Raw genomic sequence first — 14,802 nt, forward strand, 5'->3', positions numbered from 1 at the left:
CATTGTTGGTTATTCAGGAGAAGCAGGTGTCTGGGAAAATATTTAAGGAAGAAACATTTATGTGTTTCAGAAATGACCACATACTTCATATAGACTAGAGTGACCTTTCTTAGTGGTTCTTATGAGCAAATATAGGGATGGATGTTGCATGGACTTTCTCAGTGTTGGCTGTTCTGATGTATCTCTGGCTACGAATGTATGGTTTTTGTCTTTATTATTGACAGACTTGCTTTTCCCTTTCAGAATGATTGAAGTCATTTATTTTATGGCTTATTCACTGCTAATATTTCTTTTCTTAATCACTTCAGGCTACTCGATCAAAGTTTTAAGGGAGATATAATAAAAACTCAGGAGTTTCCAGGTATTCTTACAGCTATTGGCAGAAATCCAGTGGGATATCCAATAGCTTGGCAGTTTCTGAGGGAAAATTGGAATAAACTTGTACAAAAGTAAGTAGTTAATACAAACTGTATGGGCTGGAAATAGTTAATAAAAACTGTATGGGCTGGAAATAGTTAATAAAAACTGTATGGGCTGGAAATGTTAACCCACTTCTGTTCTGGTTTTGCCCTCACTGTCCAAACACCACCAGTGACTAGTCTGAAGGGTTTTGATTGGGACTGGGAGCAAGGGATTGACCTGTGGCTGTTCTTGCCCCAATCTCTGATTCTGCCCTTGGAGTTTTGCCACCTTTTGTTAGAGTCAGTTTTGGCTCTAACCTGCTGGGATAGGGGTGATAGGGGTCATGCCTGAGACCTTTGCAGGCCTAACAGGTTTTTAACTAAATGCCTTTAACATGCGCTTAAAGCATGTTGAGCAAATATTTCCTCATCCTCATACCTTTTGACTATCTCCATTTCTAGGTTTGAACTTGGCTCACCTTCTATAAGCTACATGGTAATGGGAACAACAAATCAATTCTCCACACCAGCGCGGCTTGAAGAGGTAAAAAAAAAAAGAAAAAAAAATTTTTTAAACTTAAGTGACATTTACTAATAAACATCAGGCCAAATACTGCCAGGAGGGATGAGTTAGAAGTGGATTAAAGCCTGTGCCAGGGCTGGGAACCAGCAGACAGTCAAAGACAGTGAGCTCTACGTTGTCCCCCACACAAGGAAGCTGTCACCCTGCCCTTACAAAACGGCGAGCTCACGCTGCGTGCCTGGCACCCTGTTGAGGGATGTCACTATCGTGAGAGGCAGAGCTGCAGCCTCCAGTCTGCACCCCCCACCCCCGCCCCAGCTTGGGATGGCCTGTGACTTACACACCATCTGCTTTCAGAAAGGATTCAGCATTCCTTATTGGGCCTGTTTATAAGAGAAATGTTAAAATCAAGAACAGCATCTGCAGGGGCCAGAGTGATAGTACAGCAGGTAGGGCATTTGCCTTGCATGCAGCCGACCTGGGTTCGATCCCTGGCATCCCATGTGGTCCCCCAAGCACCTCCAGGAGTAATTCCTGAGTGCGGAGCCAGGAGTAACCCCTGAGCATTGCTGGGTGTGACCCAAAAAGAAAAAAAAAAAGAATAGCATCTGCAGAGAGGAAAGAGGTAATTTAGTCGGGACCTAGTCCGAGGAGAATTCATCTGCTGCTAAACTTACCCCAGTGCTTCCCAGCAATCATGGCAAATGGGCAAGCAGTGTGTGCTTTCCTTCTGCCTGGCATGAGGGAGCCAGGAGGCATCTGAGTCTCCAGGGAGCAGGTCCTGCACCTGGAACTCCGACGTCTCCCAGTGCACCTTTACCAGGTGGCCCAGTGCTCCCGGCCCCTGTGCAGGTTTGAGACTCCCCAGCTAGCAACGGTGCTTATGGGGCTCTGCGACCATGACCCACTCAGGGCCCCCAGGAACATGCAGCAGAGAGAAGAGCTTAAAGGCAGCATTTGCTCTTCATCTTGAACAGGAATTTGCTGTGAGGGTTGACTGTGCTTTGTCCCTTGTCCATCAGTGGTTTCCCCATTAAAGTAGCAGAACGCATTTTGCGGGCCTTGTCAAGTGGCCCCCATTTAGACAAAAGTCGAGGTCCTCCTCAGACCTGGTGTGGGAACCCACCACGCAGTGCTTTGGAGACGGGATGGGGAGGGCGGCTACATTCCTATCCTGCACCTGTTTCCTGCAGGCATGGAAAGAGCCGACAGCACCCCACACCTGGGGCTGGAATTCTCCTGAGGTCTGTGGCAGCCACACACCGAGTGCTGACTAAGAGTTGCCACGAACTTGGGCCAGATAGGCAATCCATAGACAGCCGGGCGATTGCCCCTCAGGTGCAAGGCAGGAAGAGCTTTTTGGTTCCAGGCTATGACATGAACAGTGTGGACAAGGCCCTGCCCGCACAGAGCTTAGATCCTGCTGGGGGCCCGGGCGGTGGCTGACGTGGGACAGCACAGGCTGAGCATGTGTGAGACCTGGGTTCCACCAGGGGTTTGAGCCCCAAGCACTAGAGACCGTGGTCCTGGGGACCTCCACAACAATAACTTAACAGAAAACCTACCGGGAAGGTAGCTGTTGGGAAATGAGCCCGTGTCAGAGTTCCCTGCCCTGACAGTGCATGAGGTGAGGAGGAGGTCATGAACAGGGAGGGAGGCGCTGTCATCCACAGGACATCTGGTTAACGGGATTGTGTGGGAAAACGCTGAGAGCAGAGACGCTGGTGCTCGGTGGCAGGTCCCCAGGAAGGGCACGGAAAGGGAGGAGGCTGAGAGAGCGCCCAGCGCTGGCCTCTACAACCCTCCAATACAGGCATCACTGGGCCATAGAGAGCCCGAGGGAGCTTGCCCTGCACGGGGCTGACAGGGGTGCAGCCCTGTACCTAGATGGTCCCCTAGAGAGTGCAGAGCCAGGTGTGAGTACAAAGCATTGTGGGGTGTGGGCTCAAAAATTCAAAAAAGCCAAACAGAATGGAGGCATTGCCCTGAGTCCTTCCGAGGCTGGCTCAGTATCTCCCACACTGTTGCCCTCCGCCTGGCAGTTTACCGAAGTTACTTCTCTGCCCACCATCCAAGTTTGTCTCCCATCTTGCCCGTCCATTAGGATATCCCATCATAAAAGCAACAGGCTCCGGGATATCCCATCATATAGGCTACAGGCTCTGGGATATCCCATCATATAGGCTACAGGCTCTGGGATATCCCATCATACAGGCTACGGGCTCTGGGATATCCCATCATACAGGCTACAGGCTCTGGGATATCTCATCACACAGGCTGTGTGACTATGAGATATTCTATTACGTAGGCTACAGGACAGCCCCCTAACTTGCTTCAATTCTGCCTCCTTATCAGGGACAAAACACTGTTCAGGGTGATACCATTTCTTATTAATTTTTCTTTGATGATGGAGCATGCTTTAAAAAAAACTAAAATAGCATCAGTACACAATTTAGTGAATTGTAACTTTTTTAGTTTTCCCATGTGTTATTATTATTATTATTATTATTGTATTATTCTCAGGCTGGAGCGATAGCACAGCGGTAGGGCGTTTGCCTTGCTTGCGGCCAGCCGGGCTGAGCTGGGTTTGATTCCTCTGCCCCTCTCGGAGAGCCCGGCAAGCTACCGAGAGTATCTCGCCCGCACGGCAGAGCCTGGCAAGCTACCTGTGACGTATCGGATATGCCAAACACAGTAACAACAAGTCTCACGATGGCGACGTTACTGGACCCACTCGAGCAAATCGATGAACAACGGGGGGGGGGGGCAGTGCTTACGGTGCTATATTATTCTTGAGTGTTGGAACATCAACTTATTGCATAATAATTCATGAAGGCAAGTCAGGCAAAGATGAGGGTTAATGTTCGGGTGAAAACATTCATAGCGGCAACTCTTAGACGGTTTTATTTTTATTTTTTTATATATATATATTTTTCCCTTTATTTTATTTTATTTTTTTTTTACAGTTGTAAATTTACAATTTTTTGTGCTTTGGTTTCAATTATACAATGATCAGATACCCATCCCTCCACCAGTGCCCATTTTCCACCACCATGGATAATATCCCTCCCACCCCCATCCCCTCATCCCCCCTGTCTCTGTAGATGGTTTTATTAAATCAAGTCACTGCACTTGGTCACTTGATTGCTCCCACAAAGTAGCCCACTGCGTCTGAACACTTCTCATTTCTGAGGTTAACTGTCATGCTGTTGATACATTTCAAATTTAAATGCAGGCAGGTAAATGTTCACCAGCAAATCTAGAGAGCATCTGTCACATTCTAAAGTGAAAATCGCCCTCACTCCTCCAGAGCTCCACTGCCCTTGGAACTAGAGTCCACGCCTGGTGCCCTGGGCACAGGGCCGAGACGTGCCCTGCTCCGGGCTGCCACCTACCGGCCACTTGTCCTCTCCTGCTTCCAAATAGTTTCTCTGCCGGGCTTCGTTGCCGCCAGCTCTTTTCAGGATAGGCTCAATTTTGATCCTTTCCGGGTCCCAGGTTCTGGTGTCATCAACCCTCCCCACAGCTGAGCAGATCTTGATGGCAATGAGGCAGGAGAGAGTCGAGAACAGAGACATTCAGGGCTCGGGGACTTTCTTCCCAGCAGTGTGGCAGGTGCTACTGTTTACTGCTGTCTCGGGGCCGATGGAAGCTCCCTGAAGCCAGGCCCTGCCTGGCTGGCCGCCTCATCCTCATAGTCTGGCACAGTGATGAACGCAGATGGATGAATAAGATCCAGAGGAAATGGCCATAACTAAGCAGATGGGTTGAGTCTGATACTCAAGAGAATGGGTTTTCCAGCAGATGAAAGCAGAAGAGACAATTTGGGGTCAAAGTATAAGGATTAACATCCATCTTTATTACCACTGGTTTTAGTGGTATTCTCATGATGCCTTCTTCAGGGCCAGTGAAGTAACCTGGCCATTTAGAAAAATTACTGATGTGGTTCAGCTCCTGAAGGGTGTACCGAGATGTTTCATTGGCTGTCAGTAAGCCTTGAGTGTTGAGAGCATGAAACAGTAGCTTGTGATTAAAGGCAGAATAGCAAGGAAGGCTAATGCATTGTAGGTCGTAACAAAGGGGCTTTAAGTCCATTGGAAGTTGGACTGAGAGATACCTTTAAAATGACTCTACATCACGTAAAAGTGGGATTTAATAGTAGGGCATTTGCCTTACACGTAAAAGTGGGATTTAATAGTAGGGCATTTGCCTTACTGACTGGAGTTCGATTCCTCCGCCCCTCTCGGAGAGCCCGGCAAGCTACTGAGAGTATCTCGCCCGCACGGCAGAGCCTGGCAAGCTCCCCGTGACGTATTCGATATGCCAGACACAGAAACAACAAAGTCTCCAATGGAGACGTTACTGGGCCCGCTCGAGCAAATCGATGAACAACGGGAGGACCGTGACCGTGAGCATTGTTATTTATTGGGCCACAGCTGGTTGTGCTCAGGGATTACTCCTGGCATGGTTCAGGCGACCACATGGGGTTCTGGGGGTCTGCATACAAGGCAAATGCCCTACCTACATAACTGACTCAGAATTTGATTTTTTTCAAGACCGGTACTTCATTTCTTTTCCCAAACTTACATGATATTATGGCATGGGTTTTTAAGGAATAAACTCTCTAGGATCTATACTAAATAATACATCTTGGCCTAGATTTGCTTCCTGTATGCAAAATCAAAACCTGATGGAGGCCAGTGTGATAGCACAGTGGGTAGAGTGCTTGTCTTGCATGAGGCTGATCCCAGTTTGATCCCTAGTACCTGCTATGTATGGTCCCCTTAGCACCACTGGGAGTGATCCCTGAGCCTAGAGCCAGGAGTAGGCGCCCCGAGCACTACCTGGTGTGACTGAAAACCAAAAACAAACAAAAACTGATGATGGGTGGATGATTGCTGGGAAATGGATGGGGAAAGGCAAGGCGGAGCAGCACAGTGGTCGGTACTGTGATGAGGTTCAGATGGGAACTCAGCAGGGTCCAGATACCCAATGAAGAAACGCTTTTCAAGATTGAGCCAAGATTCTCTTCCCTTTTTGAGACCTGGATGAAACGTGTGTGAATTTTATTGTGAGGGAAGAAAATGGTGCACTAGGATAAAAGCGCATATGGCCACATTCCGGCATCACCCCCTTGCCTTGCTGCCCGTTCCTATGGCGTTTCTAGCACCACACAAGGCCAAGCCCATGGACAACGGCATGTCGGTGGCTTGGACGTTTTTGCTTGGCAAAGATGACACACTGAGCATCCTGCTTTTGACCTATCATGTTTGAAACATGCTCATTTGATTGGCTGAGACTGACATGCACAATTAAACCTTAATTCTTCTAAAATAAATGGTAAACAGTGAAGTCTTTCAGAAACTGACGACTGTAGATAAATAACATAGAAGCAGAAAAAGAAAGAGACCCCCCCCCAATCAGAGAAGCAACACCCCCAAACTCTACCTCCTTAGCATGAGCTCATTTCACTTAGCCTACGTTTCTGTGCATGTGATCCCCTCCAGACACCTGGAGGTGCCTTCTTGAGACAACTCTGACAAACACCGGAATTTTGGTTTTGGTTCTCTTAACTAGCCTGAAGGTATATTTGCTTAATAAAACAGATGTTTTAAAACTCATTTTTCTCCCCCTCACAAGGTAAAAGGATTCTTCAGTTCTCTGAAAGAAAATGGTTCTCAGCTGCGATGTGTCCAACAAACAATTGAAACCATTGAGGAAAATATACGTTGGATGGACAAGAATTTTGATAAAATCAGAGTGTGGCTTCAAAATAAAAAGCTTGAAAGACTGTAACCATTGGCTTCTTGCTGCTTCCCGTGATTTTCGAGCACAATGATTCTGTTGAATGTGCATAATTTCCAATTAGAGATGGTTGGCTTCGGCTTGGGCTGAAGACACTTCCTTCAGCTTATTCATATGATCTTGCCTGTGGCAAGCCTGGTGTTATTTTTTCTTCGATAGGTTATTGCAACCATGTGTTTTGTTTATAAAAATTGACCCATAAAGTAAATCCAAGCGACAGATTCCCGACCACTGAGGACAAAAAGCCCTCACTTGACACCTGAAATCTGAGAGATTGGTGACAAGATGACACCAGTAGTACCACTGGTTAATTAATTGACTAAGCAAGAGTTAAGTTCTGATGGCCTATTTCCGGTCACAAAGAGATCAGCTTCCTTGCAAATAAATGGCCCAAACTTCCACTGCTGAGTCCTTGTGTATCTGTTCACGCCAGCCCAGGGTTGAGGGGCGGGGGTGGGGGTGGGGCGCAAGAGGCACAAGGTGGAATGACTCAGTTGCATTGTGGGGAGCAACACACGTGCTTGGTCTTTCTCCCAGTCCCTCTCGTCACCCCCCTCATTCATACCCACCCCCACCCTCATCCCCACACTCTCCCTTCCTCTCCCCATCCCCTCTGCCCCCCATCTGTCTCCCTAACAATCTCTCCCCCCCTACCCATCTTCTCGCTCCTCCTTAGGACTGAAGCTTTTCACTGAGACTGTGTACTAGCATCTGTGACAAGGCTACCCAGAGAAGGCGCAGACCCGGGTACACGCGCGTCTCACACAGGGTCCGGCCTGGGGGCCCCTCTGTGAAACACTGAAGGAAATGAGACCCCTGGAAGTCTTGCTCTTACTCTTCTCATTGTCCTTGTTTGGGGGTACCTGCCCGGCAGTGGTGTGGATGGACCTGTATACCCCCTGGCCCCTTTTCTGTACCCCACGAACCTCCACCCCATCTCCCCATGCCAATGTGTTTGTCCTTCACCATCTGCTCCTGGGAGTCCTACAGAAAAAGAAAAACAGCGCACACACAGTGGTGTCAGGTTCGAGGTCCCTTTCTCTTCCCAGCCTGGGCATCGGACTCTGGGCTGAGGACCGGGAGCTGGGGTGATAGGTCAGGCTACTTCCTATCCCCTGGGTGCCTCTAGGCTCCGGCTCATCTGGCATTGGCAAGAAAGTTGTCCCCTCAGGACAGGGTGAAGTGGGACCCTGGCTTTTACCAGCCAGCCAGCCACTCCTCGGGACACGGGAGGGCAGGGAGGACACTCCTACACAGCTCCTCAGAGCTCCAGTGGGAGCATCATGCCTCCTCCTCAGGGCCCCTCACAGTGGGTGTCACTGAGGTCAGAGGAGGGACTTCCATTTCAGTGTGACCCTGACATACTTCTCCATTAGTCCCAGTCACCTATTCTGGGCATTTATTACCCACAAGTTGCAGCAGAATCACAACAGAAGATACTGCGATGTGAAAACAAAGGTATTTGCTAAATATTTGCTAATTGAGGGCTGGAGCGATAGTATAGTGGTTAGGGTACTTGTCTTGTGCTCAAACAACTGGGGTTCAGTCCCTGGCACCCCATGTGGTCCCCTGAGCACCCTGAATGCAGAGTCAGGAGCAAGCCCTGAGCAGAGCACAGGCAGGTGTGGCCAATCAAAATAAACTAGATAAAATCTAGTCTTAAAAGTTTCCTGAGGAAAATGTCTCTGAATTCTAATCATGATTTTTTTTTCAATAACAGAGATTTAGGAATATATAACGGAATATATTGAGGGATTGAGAGAGAGTATAGTGGGTACGGCATTTGCCTTGCATGTGGCCGGCCAGGTTTCGATCCTCATATGGTCTCTGAGCTTGTGGGAGTGATCCCCGAATGCTGAGCCAGAAGCAAGCCCTGCACACTGCCAGGTGTGGCCCCCAAATAAAAACAAAAAAGGAATATATTGAGAATTAAAAAGTGGTCATAGGTGGTCTAATATACTGTAGATAAAGCTGACTTATCTGGATATAAAACTTTATGGTTCCATATGCATAACGTTGTTGGGTTTAATGGTTTGAGAAATAATACAACTCACTAATATATTTTTACTCTCAGGTATTTTCCAGAAAATAAAACCATACAAAGCCAAGTGTTTCAATGTAAAATATTTTTATTTAATTGTATTTTATATTTTGATTAATAAAACATGGAGATAGTCATAGTTTGGATCACCTGAGGAACCCATCTTCCTTTACGTTAGAGAAGCCTGTTTTCTCAGAAGACACAGCATTGCCACACGAGGTACAGAAACCTTTCTGGTAATAGAAAATTAGTTCCCTCTAAGCATTTACCTGCAATCATCTATTTCTAACTATATGGGTAAAAAAGGACTAATATAGATCATGTACTCACATCATCTCTCATTATGGGCAAACACAATGTATGTCTTAGTGACATTTCTAATAAGGCATTTACAAAGTACCTTAAATAAATGTCAAAGTACCTTAAATAAGTGTCAAAGTACAAATTTTGTACTTTCATAGGTATGTCTTGTGTTTCTCAATTTTAATATTGTCACTTAAAAATACATTGATCTAGGTAAGCAAACCATCAATACTGTCACCATATCCCTGCAAACTCAACCCACAGTATCAAAGAGTTCAATTATATTCACCAATCAAACAACTTTATGCCACTCAAATGGAAAAAGTAGATGACTAGATACAATCTCTTAGCAAAAGCATCTTTTCTTAATGCCTTGAGAAGTTCTGTTAGGTCACACTAACACTGAGAGTTGACGGATTTATAGTAACAGCGAGCCTACATCTCTGATGGGCAAGAGGTTCAAAGTGGGTTAAGTGCTTTAAGTAACCTCTTAGGTATGCCCATGACTTTTGTTATGTTTATTTGGGGGCCGTGCTCAACTCAGGGGCTGCTCCCAGGGGTGTTCCCGGTGGTGCCCAGAATCAAGCCCGGGGCTCCTCCACTCCCAAGTCTGTGCCCCCAGAAGCCTTCTCCCAGCCCATATGCCTGGTGTTGCAAGGGAACTTCTTGAGACCAAACTTCAGAGAAATTAGTCAAAAGGAGTACGTTAAAAGTCCAGGCTTTAAACTGTGGTGTGAGGGTAAAGCAGTTCTACATTTCCGATATAGGTTGATTTGTCAAAGTGCAAATTGTTTTCATATTAGGCAAAGCTGTTTCCCGTAAAGGCAGACAGGTGCTCTGCAGTGCAAAGACTCAAGTGGCAATGTCTGTAAACAAGTATGTAGCAGGTTTTATGTCTAGAAAACAGGAAGTCCAACCCAATAATGGTATGGACCAAGGGAGTTCAAGCATCTGAATATTCCGAGAATTAGATGTTTTAGCTTCTTTCTGGGATTTCTCTGCAGTGACCGTCTTCTGCATTTTGCTCTTCTCCTGACTTGATTCAAGTCTCTGGATGTTCTGTGCTGTCTCTAAGGTGCAAGAGAGTCCCAACCTCTAACAAAGAAGACGGCAAGCAGGAGAGGGCGAGCTTGCTGGCGTGCCCAGGGAGTAGATATGTTTATTATTAGCAGCCCGAGGGGAGATATGTGCCCGATATACAATGTTTTGCTTGACTTATAAACATTCACCCAAAGAAAATATTATATACAGTTCAAAAGCCCAAGAGGAAAGGGGTGATGAGAACTCAGAACACTGAACAAGGTCTGAAGCATTGCTTTGGGACTGCCAACCACAGGGAAGAGAAACCGAAACCCACGGGAGATGGACAGGCACTGTGTGGAGAATGTGCAAAAGTTTGCAAAGATTTTAGCTTTGGTTTCTGGAGTTGCCTTAAGAAACTATAGCAAATATATCTCTTAAAAATATAAAATTCTTTCTAACTGAAGGCAATTTTTAAAAATTCAGTTTATCAATACTCAATGTAACACAGGTGAACCAGACACTTTTTTTTTCCTTTTCAGGAAAAAAAAAATATCAATGTTTACGATGCCAAAAGTCTCAACAAATATCACTGTCTCAAAGCCGCCCCGGAAAATGTTCTGTTGTCAAAGTCTTTTGTTCTTCAAGTCACCATCCACCAGCTGAAGATTTTATGTGCCGAGTCCCTGAAAAATTCAAAACAACACAGCGAATCACTTGGTATGCAATCTCACTTCTTTGCAGCATTTCAGCAAAAGTTCTGTATAAAGAAACAACAAGGCATTTCCTACAAGTAAGGGGTGGGCTGCTAAGAGCCTGGGGTCTGGCACCAGGCAAAGTGCCTGCATGTCTGAGGCCCAGATTCCAACCCTGGCCCTGCAAGAGGGCGGATTACTCATAGAAATCATGACAAAAGTGATGGCAGGGGAAATCTTTAGGAGAATTCTAGAGAGCACACCTCCCCTCGTTACAGGAAGTGATGGAGCTCTCGCCCTTCCTGTATATGATCTTTCTGTCACTACAGAGGGGCCCATGTGACTTTCTCCTTCTCTGCGAAGCTCGGCCTTGTGCCACTTCCCTTTCAGAGCGCTCTCCACTAGCGTGTGTTTGTGCCAACCAAGAAACCTGCAGATGGTGGCGCTGATCCCTGGGAGTGTGCCCAGGGCGGCCTGAGGGGTCCCACCCACCAAACTGCTACCCAAGTCCATCCTGCAGGCTGTGTGCATATAACGGCTTTGGACCCAAGTCTGTTACTGAAGGTTTTAGGTGCTACCTGAAATGAAGGCTAAGTGGGGGGTAGGAATGCTGAAAAACTCCGTGTCAGTAGGTGGTTTACTTCCTTGACTTGGGCGTTGGAGTTAGGAAAGTTTTCCTAGGAATGCTTACTTTAGGGGCGTGGGGGTAAACGCTATATTTTACATTCCAAAAATAAGACCAAACGAGCTGGTCTCTTCCTTTGCCCTTGCTTCCATAAATGGTTTCTGCCCACCCTCAACCCCAGCTTCCTCAGGACTTGATATCGCAGACACCGCCAACGTCTTAAAGAGTTTCCACTCAGGGGTAACACACTAACTTTGCAGGACCAGCAGAGAGCTACAGGGAGAGCACTTGGTGTCAGAGTCAAGAGTGCTCAGCCCTGATAGCCATTTTCTTGTACGAGCTGGCCCTGACCCCTGCAAGGACTCCTGATTCTGAGGTGGCTGCTTCTACATAACCCAGCGAGGGTTCAGGGAATGGCTCTCTAGAACGGGCCACGTGCACTTTACGAGCGCCAAGTACTCCAGAAGCAACTGGAAACAAGCACTCAACTTACCAAATAGTGTCGACTTTAACTTGTATTTTTGTCATCAGCTTTGGGCTTGGGAGTTTCTTCCTTGTTCTAAAACAGAGAAGCATAATCGTCAGGAAGCCTTTGGTCGTCTGCACCGAGCCAAGAAACTGATCCACCTGGGCATGCAGAGATGGTGGAGCAGGCTGATCCCAGTTCAATCCCCCAGAGCCTATTGGGATTAAGCTGAGCAGAGAGCCAGAAGCAAGCCCGGAGCACTTGTGGGTGCAGCCCCCACAATGACAACAAAAACTGATCAGTTAGAAGAAACACAGAAGGAAACAGACTTCTCAGAATCCAGGGTGGACAGCGAGTCTCGGAAAACGCCTGGTCCCCCATCTAGATGCCTTTTTAAATTCAGGTAGATACCAAGTTCTTCCTCTTCAGATAATCACCTGGAAATAATCTTTGGTGACTGTAAATATTTTATCCTGACTTTCAAGGAAAAAAAAAAAAAGGTAATTGCAGGTGGAACACGCTTTTAGTTTCTGGCACAGTGCTGTCTGTCTGCCCACCCCGCACTCAGCCGTTCCTCTCCAGCACGCGGAGGCCCGGGGGCCGGTTAACCTGTTGACTCAGCAGATGCGCTTCTGAGTTTTTCTTTCAGTCGTTCTGGAGCTTGTCATGCACTTTGCATAGCTAAAATTAAACATATAATCTAGTTGTGCTATAATGGCACGAGCAAGTCATTTATCAATCCAGTCTCCTACATCTTTTACGGGTTTTGTAGGTGCTGTTATTGGCAGGTGAGACAGGCTGCAGGTATACCTCAGTTATTTGGCTGCATGAACTGTAAAATGATTTTCAGGGTGAGTTTAGTTGTTATCTTCGTAACATTTTACAGTGATAGCATTTCAGATGTACTCTTAGAGACTCTTGCTCAGGCCAGTTTTACAAGTGGAAGTTTGTCCTTCTGACTTTCTGTACCCCTCATTTCCTCTCCACATGCCCCTCTCCCCCCCAGCCCCTACCTCTTGCAACCACCAACCAAGGAGTTCTTTCTTTCTTTTTTTTCAGATTCCACGTGGAAGGACGATCACACTCTATTTCCTTCTGACTTGTTTTACTTGGTATAATGCCCTCATGAATGTTGCTGCAAACGGTGAGACTTCCATTTCATGGAATGATATTCCATTTTGTATACATATACAGCATTTTCCCCTAACTGTTCATTCGCTGACGGACACTTCGGCTGTCCTTTATCTTGGTTTTTATAAAAATGCCACAATGAGCACATGGTCTCCAGTATGTTTTCTTTCACCCCAAAAGTGAAATCGTTAGATAATATGGCAGCTCTATTTTTATTTATGAGAGACCTGGATACTTCTTTCTATAGTAGCTGAACGAATTCACATTCCTACCGAGAGAACACAAATATTCTCTTTTCTCCACACCCTCACCCACAGTTTGTAAAACAGAGGCGGCACTGGTTCACAGCACGACATGAGTTTTAGGTGATCAGCTTCACATTTCTTCAAGTGTCAGAGTCCACTCTGGGCTGGGCACAAAGGTCCGTTGCCATCCACCAACAGCCAACTGTTCTAATCCTTCACTGCCTACTTCTCCCTCTCGGAGGTCCAGAATTTGGCTCTCCTAGACCAATCTGCTGTCTCTACTGTTCATTTGCTTCGTTTCTCTTAATTGCACACAGATGTGCAGTAGTCCAGAATTAGTTCACTTAGTCAAGTCACTTCGAGGTCTATCCATGATACTGCAAATAACAAGATTTCATCCTCTTCATTTTCAATAGCAGAGCAGCAGCAGGCAGATACACAGGTGTACACACATGCATATACCATCCCTTTATCTAACCATAAATTTCATAGGCGGTGGGCACTTAAGTTGCTTCCATTTCTTGGTTATTGTGCATAATGCTGCAGTGAACATAGGTTTGTATTTACCCATTCCAATGAAGAGTCTGCATGATGCTCTAATAGGAATCCAGAATATCCAATAGGCAGCATAGGCTGGGCCACATGATAAGGTTTTTGACTTTGTGAAGGGATCTCCCTAATTTTCACTGAGTTGACACATTTTGTATTCTCCCCACGTGAGAGGGGGGCCACCAACAACTCTCTTGTCTTTATGATACGTGATGTTTTCCTAGGAATGAGGTGATATCTCACTGTGACTTTTCTCTGCATTTCTTTAATAAGCAATGAGCATTTTTTCCCCACGTGCTTGTCAGTCATCTGTCTTCTTTAGAAAAGTGACTATTCACAGGGGTGAAAGAGGGAGAGAAACTCGAGTCAATGCTGCAGGGACGCTGACACTGGTGATGTGTTCAGAGCTGGAACACTGAATGCCTGAGACTGTTCCCATCAGCTTTGCAAATTGTGGCGTCTAAATAAAGAACAATCACAATGATCAACTGCCTATTCAAATCTTCTGCTCTTTTTGAAATTGGGTGTTTTGTCGTTGAGTTGATATAGTTATTTATATATAGATATATTTGTGTGTGTGTGTGTGTGTATATACTAATCTCGTCAGATGTATGAATTAGTTACAAATCTATTTTCCAAGTCGGTTAGTTGCCATTTTTGTTTTTGTTTGGGTTTATTTTATTATGAAAAAAATTTTTGGTTTGATGTAATCCATTTGTTAGTCTTTGCTTTTATTTATCAAATAATCTCTTTCAAAGTACCTGTTCACTTGATCCCCCAAATATTTAATTTTCACTTTATCATTCTATATTAGCATTTCCATTTTGCTGTAATTTCTGCATTACAGATTTTATCCTGGGTATGTTAACCAAAATGGTGCTGCCTTTTCTTTACCAGCAGGTGGTGTTGTGGCTTTAGTTTTGCCTGGAGGGACAGAGACTCTGTGTGTGTGTGTGTGTGTGTGTGTGTGTGTCTGTGTGTGTGTGTCTGTGCATATG

At 46.0% G+C, this 14,802-nt stretch overlaps 2 protein-coding genes across 8 annotated transcripts in view; one reads left to right on the forward strand and one right to left on the reverse strand.

The window, feature by feature from the left end:
* ERAP1 (endoplasmic reticulum aminopeptidase 1) overlaps positions 1-7,130 on the forward strand; it is a 41,453-nt gene extending 34,323 nt beyond the window's left edge. For both annotated transcript variants that reach the window (XM_056112393.1, XM_056112394.1), the window contains exons 17-19: positions 309-449; positions 864-945; positions 6,565-7,130. In XM_056112393.1, coding sequence (XP_055968368.1) covers positions 309-449; positions 864-945; positions 6,565-6,720 — 379 coding nt within the window. In that variant the 3' untranslated portion in view covers positions 6,721-7,130. The remainder of the gene's footprint in view (positions 1-308; positions 450-863; positions 946-6,564) is intronic.
* Positions 7,131-8,846: 1,716 nt separating this feature from the next.
* The window catches only part of CAST (calpastatin), a 107,968-nt gene continuing 102,012 nt past the window's right edge, over positions 8,847-14,802 (reverse strand). For all 6 annotated transcript variants that reach the window (XM_056112396.1, XM_056112399.1, XM_056112395.1 and 3 more), the window contains 2 exons: positions 11,907-11,972; positions 8,847-10,779 (listed from right to left, as the gene is read on the reverse strand). In XM_056112396.1, coding sequence (XP_055968371.1) covers positions 11,922-11,972 — 51 coding nt within the window. In that variant the 3' untranslated portion in view covers positions 8,847-10,779; positions 11,907-11,921. The remainder of the gene's footprint in view (positions 10,780-11,906; positions 11,973-14,802) is intronic.

Source organism: Sorex fumeus, unplaced genomic scaffold (assembly GCF_029834395.1).
Source record: "Sorex fumeus unplaced genomic scaffold, SorFum_2.1 ptg000018l, whole genome shotgun sequence".
NCBI lineage: Eukaryota > Metazoa > Chordata > Mammalia > Eulipotyphla > Soricidae > Sorex > Sorex fumeus.